Source organism: Thalassophryne amazonica, chromosome 18, assembly GCF_902500255.1.
Source record: "Thalassophryne amazonica chromosome 18, fThaAma1.1, whole genome shotgun sequence".
Lineage (NCBI taxonomy): Eukaryota > Metazoa > Chordata > Actinopteri > Batrachoidiformes > Batrachoididae > Thalassophryne > Thalassophryne amazonica.
This window is the reverse complement of record NC_047120.1, coordinates 31,096,244-31,106,225: the sequence shown is the minus strand read 5'-3', so window position 1 is coordinate 31,106,225 and position 9,982 is coordinate 31,096,244. Positions and strand designations below refer to the sequence as shown.

The window sequence follows — 9,982 nt, the reverse complement described above, 5'->3', positions numbered from 1 at the left end:
TGGATGGATGAATAATGTGCGGATTAAACTCATTTCACTTCTTATAGCAAGAAGCAGCAGCACAAAGTTTCCAAAATAAATAGACCGATGTGACGTGTACATTTTCCCCCTCTTCACAACACATTGCACCGATGCAGTAGGGCTGAAAACTAGAATTTGAGGGAAGTGATGTGCAGTTTACGTATTATGGACTTGTCCTGTCCTGACTATGACAGTCATTTAGATGTTTGGTGGTAGATTATTTAACACTTCACTGGTAGACATTTTTCAAAAGCTAGAAACTGAAGTGGAGTTGTATAAAAAAAAAAACACTTTTAATCTGCCTTTCCTGGACACCATTGAGCTGTTGCATCCCCCAAAAAATGGTCCCCGGTTTAAAACCATTCATGCCTCAAATTCCATGTTCATGTGTTGTTGCTTCAGGACGGGCATCTGGTGTAAACCTTATACCAAATCACCATGCAGATGTACACAAGAAACACTGTGGTGAACCCGAGCAAAAATGGGAGCAACAAAAACAATCACAGTTGGCCTTAGTACATTCTGGTCCAAGAATCAAATCTGCTTCCTGACATTTGACAAATATAACCCACCACTCAAAACAATATGATTGTGCAGGCATTTTTCCCCCTCTAATATCTATATTTTACCTTCTGTTTAAAGTGGAAGGTGTTCCTCCAAACATCTAAACTCTTTTTAGGAAAAATATTTTTCTCCTTCTCTTCAACTCCCTAATATCAAAACATATTTTATTTCTGTTTGTTTCTTCCACTGCTCATCCAAAGTGCTTCTGCCAATTTCCATCAATCCTCAATATGCATGTTGGCTTACCCCAAAACTGTCTTTCAGGGATTTGTTTTAGAAAAAGGTCAGTCATTGGAATCAAAGGTCAAAATCTGGGTTGCAAATTCTCCTATGTTGGACAAATAAAGGAATATCTTATCTGTCTGTTTGTTCCCCTAATTCCTCCCAGGTCCTCTGCCTAATTTCCAACAATCTTGATATGCAAATGACAACTCATCCCAAAACTGCCCTTAAAGGCTCTTTTTTGGCAAAAGTCAAGATCACCACAGTGTTGTGAAAGTGTAGTGACACGGACCCACAACAGGGGGCGCAAATGAACGGTCAATAGATGAGCCAAAAAGTAACAATTTAATGTTGTGAAGGTGCACAACGAATATACAGACAATCTCAGAATATGATTACAGTCAATCCACAAAGGTGACGTGTGGGCAGGCTCGAGGATAGAAGACGTCTGTCCTGAGAAGAGCCGGAACCACACGATTTCCGCCGCCACCGAACCTGGTGAATACTGGAGCCGCCAAGTCCCGAATTCCCAGGTGATCACCGTCCCCGACTGTTGGATCTGGTACTGCTGGCGAAGAGCAAAGACAGTCAAGTGTGGGTGTGTGTACACCCCGTAACAACAACGGTGGGAATGCCACCTACACCTCTAATACACACTCGTGCAGCGTCTGTGTAACCACTTATCTGACGGGAAGTAGGACGAAACAGTCGCGACCCACGCCGGCCCTCTGGTTAGACAGCTGCAACACAATAGCTCTTGGAATCAATCAATACAGGCAGAGAAAGTTACCTCCATAGAAGTACGATATCTCGGCGATGAGGTGGAGATGACGTCTGGGTTTTATGGAGTGAGATGATGAAGAATGAGTGACAGCTGTCAGGAAATAATGAGTGACGGCTGTCACTCCCGGCTGTGTCCGTGGCGGCAGCGCCCTCTCGTGCCTGAAGCCCGCACTTCAGGCAGGGCGCCCTCTGGTGGTGGGCCAGCAGTACCTCCTCTTCTGGCGGCCCACACAACACACAGTCCACTGTTAAAATTATTATTTTCATTCTGACATCCACCAAACATGACACAAGTATGTAAGTGGGTTCAGCAGAATTTACCAAGGCAAAAATTGTGGTCACAGTCATGTCTGTCTTTTGTCTGAGTTGTTGGCCAACACCTACCAGGCCATTTTGATGTTTTCTACCAAACTTGGTATGTTAATGAAGGTTGGCTCTGAACTTTTCAAGGCAAAAGTCAAAGTCAAGACATTGTAGCAGACATTCAACATGTAATGGACGTTGTGGACATAATTCACCATACCAAGGCATGCATACTGAGTTTTCCTGTCTCGCCAATGTGTATTCTAGGCATATAAAGCTGTTTCCTGTTTTGGCCCCTGTGTGGGTGAGAAACATTCTATGCATATAAAGCTGTCTGGGCAATGTTTATTCCTGTTATGTATTCAAAGGTCTCTATTCCTGTTACGCATGTGACAAAATGCTGATTTGTGTGACGTGTATACAAAGGTCTTGGCCCTATTGATGCTCTCCTGTCAGGACCCCTGTGTCATTAATGGGCAGGGCTGAGCTGTATAAAAGGTCTGTTAATTGTGTGAGGAGAAATGGAGAAATAAAGAGGAAAAAGTGACACGCCATTGTGTTGTCAAAATGGGAAAGTTGTGGCTCTTTCATTCATCACAATCTCTACAATATTTGACTTTCAACCCAATTTGGGTGAAACACACTTAGGTGGATCCCAGAATTGCCCTGGCAAGGTCAGCCAGAGGACAACCTATGGGTAAAGGTCAAATGTCAGACTGCCATCGCTATTAATGTTTTTGTGGCCACTGGTACTGATTTTTAATCGTGCAACAGAATGAACTGTAGCTAGTGGCATCCAGGAAAGGCGGGTGATTATTTTAACTTCTTTTTCATTATGCTGTTTTTGAAAAAGGATATTTATATAGTTTAGGACATCAAAATCACCATACTGTCCTCTCAGGTCAACATCTGATCTTTGACCTTCAACTCAACTCCTATAAAATTCCTACATTTTACAAAACTATACATGGCACTGATTTATGAAAAAATACTCCTGTAACAATAAGGGGAAAAACATTATGGTCATATTGTTGAGTACTGCAGATTATTGGCAAAGGGCTTAGTTATATGTGCTTTTTAATGCGCAGTCACTTTATCAAAAATGTTGCTTGCCATCTACAGACAAAATTCAGGTGAGTACAGGTACAAATGTGCTCAATGTCTTTACCACTTTAAGGTACAGAACCAGTTAAATGAGTTTTCACCACTCTGTAGTATGTAGAACTGTGAACGTATACCTGATTCTGTCGGGGAAACCAACCCTCCTGTTGTGGCCCCAGCCTCCGCTGCATAACGTAAAGGAGAACACTGGGATTTTACCACCTAGTCACTATTTTTAGACATTTTGGGGGTCTTACTCCATGAGCCAGTCATCAATTTTGACCTAATCTGTACCACTTAAGGTGACCAAACGACACTTAGAATCCAGCCTCAGTGTCCCATGGCCTACACAAAAATGTATGATAGCCATCCCAGGGTGGTAGCTGTAACCAGGTAGGGGTCAATGAAGAATTACACAATGTGACTGGAGCATTTTTCAATTTTGACCTCTGTGTAATTCTTCATTGACTCCTACCTGGCTACAGCTACCACCCTGGGATGGTTATCATACAGTTTTGCGTAGGCCATGGTACACCGAGGCAAGATTCTAAGTGTTGTTTGGTCACCTTAAGTGGTACCAAAAACATGACTGGCCCATGGACTATCTTCTTTTCACTTGGAACAAAAACAACATTAACTGGCGCAGTACAGATTTAGAACCCAAATATATTCAAGAGCTAACCAGCTAATTTATGTAATGGCATGCATAGCACATGCTGAAAGTACTCTTAGTAAATGGTTTCTTCACACTACTGAAAATGTCCCGAAAGTGTCCTGGAGCACACATAATGTCCCAGTGGAGGGAAATATGTACATGCTTACCTCACTAAATAGAAATCTGAATCAATTGTGCAGTTAGCTGAGCACCGCATTAGCATACAGCATGTAATCACTTAGAGAATAGCACCATAGGTGAGGATGGCTCACTAAGGAATGTGGCTAACTGTAAAATCACTGGGGGAAGAAGGCTAGGCTAAGGTAAGCAGTTAACTGAAAATCAGTTGTTTAAAAAAGTTTCCATTTACATTTAGTGAGGTAAACCTGTCTATGTTTATGTTGTTAAGTATGCTCTCTGTGCTACTAGACACTTTTAATATTTTTGCCTGTACAATGGTGACAATAATCTATTTAGTAATCAATCAATCAATCAATCAATTTTATTTATATAGCGCCAAATCACAACAAACAGTTGCCCCAAGGCGCTTTATATTGTAAGGCAAGGCCATACAATAATTACGTAAAAACCCCAACGGTCAAAACGACCCCCTGTGAGCAAGCACTTGGCGACAGTGGGAAGGAAAAACTCCCTTTTAACAGGAAGAAACCTCCAGCAGAACCAGGCTCAGGGAGGGGCAGTCTTCTGCTGGGACTGGTTGGGGCTGAGGGAGAGAACCAGGAAAAAGACATGCTGTGGAGGGGAGCAGAGATCAATCACTAATGATTAAATGCAGAGTGGTGCATACAGAGCAAAAAGAGAAAGAAAACCCCCAGCAGTCTAAGTCTATAGCAGCATAACTAAGGGATGGTTCAGGGTCACCTGATCCAGCCCTAACTATAAGCTTTAGCAAAAAGGAAAGTTTTAAGCCTAATCTTAAAAGTAGAGAGGGTGTCTGTCTCCCTGATCTGAATTGGGAGCTGGTTCCAGAGGAGAGGAGAATGAAAGCTGAAGGCTCTGCCTGCCATTCTACTCTTACAAACCCTAGGAACTACAAGTAAGCCTGCAGTCTGAGAGCGAAGCGCTCTATTGGGGTGATATGGTACTATGAGGTCCCTAAGATAAGATGGGACCTGATTATTCAAAACCTTATAAGTAAGAAGAAGAATTTTAAATTCTATTCTAGAATTAACAGGAAGCCAATGAAGAGAGGTCAATATGGGTGAGATATGCTCTCTCCTTCTAGTCCCTGTCAGTACTCTAGCTGCAGCATTTTGAATTAACTGAAGGCTTTTCAGGGAACTTTTAGGACAACCTGATAATAATGAATTACAATAGTCCAGCCTAGAGGAAATAAATGCATGAATTAGTTTTTCAGCATCACTCTAAGACAAGACCTTTCTAATTTAAGAGATATTGTTGTGTGTTGGGGGGTGTGGCTGGAGGTTTTGGTGTTGTTTTCTTTTCTTTGCTCCTCAGGTGCCATGGAAGCTGATTTGTCTGTGGAAAAAAGGTGCTGGCTGAAGAATCCTCACCCTCGTCAATATCATGTGAGGCACCTGGGACTGGTGCTCACGTGCAGCCCTAAAGACTTTCAGCTGTAGCGGATAATTGGATGGCGTTCTGCTTTTAAGGCATGTGTGAATCAAGCAGAACTGCCGGGAACTCGACCTTGTGATGTTCGTTTGTGAGACGCTGAGGACCGCACCTGGGTTTGACACATTAAGCCTGTGAAGCAAGGAAGGGTGAGGACACATGCTGTCAGCACACAGTAAAGGTAATTAACTGTTGGACTAATTGTAGATAGTAACTTGATGTTTTGCTACATAGTATACGTGAAATTGTGATGAGAATGGTGTGGCTTGCTTCTCACTGCTGTGGCGTGCAGGATAAGTGATCCTCCACTTATTGTGAGAAGCTGCTCATGTGCATAAAGATAAAAAGTACAGACCTTGATGTGTTGCTGATAGCATGTGTTTTGTGAAAGAAATTGCTATAACTGCTAACGTACCTCACATCTTCTGTGCTTCAACAGAGGGTCAGTTTGTCGTGTCCACCTGCGGGGTGTCTGTTTGATGGTAGTGAGTCCAGGAGCACTGGACTTCTCTCTCCATGAACACTGGAGAGCGTGCCAGCAGTCACGCCTCTTGAAGGACATTGGGTTGGGGTTTTTTGTATAATTTATTTAGGCACAGGTGAAAAATAAATTGTTTTTTGTTGATGGAACCGCTTTCTGGTTATTTTTAGTGCTGGGTCCTGTCTGACGCAGGTTCGCTCCTCAATCTGCGTCGACATATAACAGATATTGCGCAAATGCAAAAAAGCAGTCCTACATATTTGTTTAATATGCGCATTGAATGACATATCCTGATCAAAAATGACTCCAAGATTTCTCACAGTATTACTAGAGGTCAGGGTAATGCCATCCAGAGTAAGGATCTGGTTAGACACCATGTTTCTAAGATTTGTGGGGCCAAGTACAATAACGTCAGTTTTATTTGAGTTTAAAAGCAGGAAATTAGAGGTCATCCATGTCTTTATGTCTGTAAGACAATCCTGCAGTTTAGCTAATTGGTGTGTGTCCTCATCTGCGTAACAATGAAAATTTAAGCAATGCCGTCTAATAATACTGCCTAAGGGAAGCATGTATAAAGTGAATAAAATTGGTCCTTACACAGAACCTTGTGGAACTCCATAATTAACCTTAGTCTGTGAAGAAGATTCCCCATTTACATGAACAAATTGTAATCTATTAGATAAATATGATTCAAACCACCGCAGCGCAGTGCCTTTAATACCTATGGCATGCTCTAATCTCTGTAATAAAATTTTATGGTCAACAGTATCAAAAGCAGCACTGAGGTCTAACAGAACAAGCACAGAAATGAGTCCACTGTCTGAGGCCATAAGAAGATCATTTGTAACCTTCACTAATGCTGTTTCTGTACTATGATGAATTCTAAAACCTGACTGAAACTCTTCAAATAGACCATTCCTCTGCAGATGATCAGTTAGCTGTTTTACAACTACCCTTTCAAGAATTTTTGAGAGAAAAGGAAGGTTGGAGATTGGCCTATAATTAGCTAAGATAGCTGGCTCAAGTGATGGCTTTTTAAGTAATGGTTTAATTACTGCCACCTTAAAATCCTGTGGTACATAGCCAACTAATAAAGATAGATTGATCATATTTAAGATCGAAGCATTAAATAATGGTAGGGCTTCCTTGAGCAGCCTGGTAGGAATGGGGTCTAATAGACATGTTGATGGTTTGGATGAAGTAACTAATGAAAATAACTCAGACAGAACAATCGGAGAGAAAGAGTCTAACCAAATACCGGCATCACTGAAAACAGCCAAAGATAACGATACGCCTTTGGGATGGTTATGAGTAATTTTTTCTCTAATAGTTAAAATTTTATTAGCAAAGAAAGTCATGAAGTCATTACTAGTTAAAGTTAATGGAATACTCGGCTCAATAGAGCTCTGACTCTGTCAGCCTGGCTACAGTGCTGAAAAGAAACCTGGGGTTGTTCTTATTTTCTTCAATTAGTGATGAGTAGCAAGATGTCCTAGCTTTACGGAGGGCTTTTTTATAGAGCAACAGACTCTTTTTCCAGGCTAAGTGAAGATCTTCTAAATTAGTGAGACGCCATTTCCTCTCCAACTTACGGGTTATCTACTTTAAGCTGCGAGTTTGTGAGTTATACCACGGAGTCAGGCACTTCTGATTTAAAGCTTTCTTTTTCAGAGGAGCTACAGCATCCAAAGTTGTCTTCAATGAGGATGTAAAACTATTGACGAGATACTCTATCTCACTTACAGAGTTTAGGTAGCTACTCTGTACTGTGTTGGTATATGGCATTAGAGAACATAAAGAAGGAATCATATCCTTAAACCTAGTTACAGCGCTTTCTGAAAGACTTCTAGTGTAATGAAACTTATTCCCCACTGCTGGGTAGTCCATCAGAGTAAATGTAAATGTTATTAAGAAATGATCAGACAGAAGGGAGTTTTCAGGGAATACTGTTAAGTCTTCAATTTCCATACCATAAATCAGAACAAGATCTAAGATATGATTAAAGTGGTGGGTGGACTCATTTACATTTTGAGCAAAGCCAATTGAGTCTAATAATAGATTAAATGCAGTGTTGAGGCTGTCATTCTCAGCATCTGTGTGGATGTTAAAATCGCCCACTATAATTATCTTATCTGAGCTAAGCACTAAGTCAGACAAAAGGTCTGAAAATTCACAGAGAAACTCACAGTAACGACCAGGTGGACGATAGATAATAACAAATAAAACTGGTTTTTGGGACTTCCAATTTGGATGGACAAGACTAAGAGTCAAGCTTTCAAATGAATTAAAGCTCTGTCTGGGTTTTTGATTAATTAATAAGCTGGAATGGAAGATTGCTGCTAATCCTCCGCCTCGGCCCGTGCTACGAGCATTCTGGCAGTTAGTGTGACTCGGGGGTGTTGACTCATTTAAACTAACATATTCATCCTGCTGTAACCAGGTTTCTGTAAGGCAGAATAAATCAATATGTTGATCAATTATTATATCATTTACTAACAGGGACTTAGAAGAGAGAGACCTAATGTTTAATAGACCACATTTAACTGTTTTAGTCTGTGGTGCAGTTGAAGGTGCTATATTATTTTTTCTTTTTGAATTTTTATGCTTAAATAGATTTTTGCTGGTTATTGGTGGTCTGGGAGCAGGCACCGTCTCTACGGGGATGGGGTAATGAGGGGATGGCAGGGGGAGAGAAGCTGCAGAGAGGTGTGGAAGTCTACAACTCTGCTTCCTGGTCCCAACCCTGGATAGTCACGGTTTGGAGGATTTAAGAAAATTGGCCAGATTTCTAGAAATGAGAGCTGCTCCATCCAAAGTGGGATGGATGCCGTCTCTCCTAACAAGACCAGGTTTTCTCCAGAAGCTTTGCCAATTATCTATGAAGCCCACCTCATTTTTTGGACACCACTCAGACAGCCAGCAATTCAAGGAGAACATGCGGCTAAACATGTCACTCCCGGTCCGATTGGGGAGGGGCCCAGAGAAAACTACAGAGTCCGACATTGTTTTTGCAAAGTTACACACTGATTCAATGGTGCGTAAGAGTGTTATAGTTCCCTCTATCATTAGCCAGTTTGCCTGTAATGGTATTACATGATAAATCAATACTGGGATGAGGAGGACAGCTAGGCTAAGGTCAGCATGACATTAGAATAATTACACAGCCTGTGACAGGGTTTTGTGCTCTAAACCAGTATTGTGGTGATTAAATATTTTTGTGCCAAGTGAAAAGATGACCCCATAAATGTTTGTACAAAAGGCTGAGGTTGTAAAATCCCAGAGTTCCCCTTTAACATTTGTTGCTGAAGTAACAATCTTTTTATGAAGACATTTCTGCTGAAAAACCATCGCATTCATTCACAGGCATCTAGTTTGAGGACAATAAAAATCTTCAATATCACCTGTAATCTCAGGTAAAAGTTAGCAGTAAAAGACAGAAGGAAGGTTTATATATATATATATATATATATATAAAAAAAACATTCTTGCCATGTTCTCCAAACGTAAGAATGGAAAGTCAATACATAAATACATTTACAGTAACTTACTCTTAAAAAATATTATGTAGTCAGTCCAAAAACATTTAAAATACAGTATTATACAATAAAGATTGACTGAAACAACACTTCATGACAAAATAATCATCATACATGATATGAAATATACAATATTAATCAAACTTTTTTAAATTTACAATTTTTACCTACTGACATACAGTATATTACAGCGAGGATGGAGTTTTAGTTAATGGCGCCACAAGTGCATAGCAAAATAGAAAATCATTTCATAAGGGAAAGACATAAAAGTGACAAATCAGCTTTAGAAAACAACATTAAAAATCGGCTTTAAGGCAAATCTCACTTGAAATTGGCATAGTCTGAGAAAATGTCGACAAAGTCTTGTACCACCCTGTAGCAGAAGTCGTATTGTTCCTGTAGATAGAAGAAGAAAAAGAAGAAGAAGAAGAAGAAGTAGAAGTAGAAGTAGAAGAAGAATTTTTAACATTTTCTTCGTTTTCCCACTTTGAACAAAAAGAACATCTTGGGATGGCACATACCACAGTTTGGACCATATGAGGCCTCTGCATGCGTAAACTCTTCACAGTTTGGAACAAGTCCAGCAGGCCTTCTGCCTTGACTCGCTCCAGGATATTACTCAGTGCAATGAACGTACCTGTCCGCCCTGCACCAGCACTGCAAACACACACACAAAAAACACAGCAAATAACTCAAAATACCAATTTGTTACCATATTAA

At 40.6% G+C, this 9,982-nt stretch overlaps 1 protein-coding gene and 1 long non-coding RNA gene across 5 annotated transcripts in view; both read right to left on the bottom strand.

Annotated features, from left to right (window-relative positions):
- Positions 1 to 2,178: 2,178 nt before the first annotated feature.
- Positions 2,179 to 4,248, bottom strand: LOC117530291. Its single transcript, XR_004566291.1, has 2 exons — positions 3,597 to 4,248; positions 2,179 to 3,246 (listed from the first exon to the last, which is right to left on the bottom strand). It is a non-coding gene; the product is annotated as an uncharacterized LOC117530291 (long non-coding RNA).
- Positions 4,249 to 9,158: 4,910 nt separating this feature from the next.
- Positions 9,159 to 9,982, bottom strand: part of ptprea (protein tyrosine phosphatase receptor type Ea) — a 201,916-nt gene continuing 201,092 nt past the window's right edge. For all 4 annotated transcript variants that reach the window (XM_034193180.1, XM_034193179.1, XM_034193181.1 and 1 more), the window contains 2 exons: positions 9,784 to 9,919; positions 9,159 to 9,658 (listed from right to left, as the gene is read on the bottom strand). In XM_034193180.1, coding sequence (XP_034049071.1) covers positions 9,584 to 9,658; positions 9,784 to 9,919 — 211 coding nt within the window. In that variant the 3' untranslated portion in view covers positions 9,159 to 9,583. The remainder of the gene's footprint in view (positions 9,659 to 9,783; positions 9,920 to 9,982) is intronic.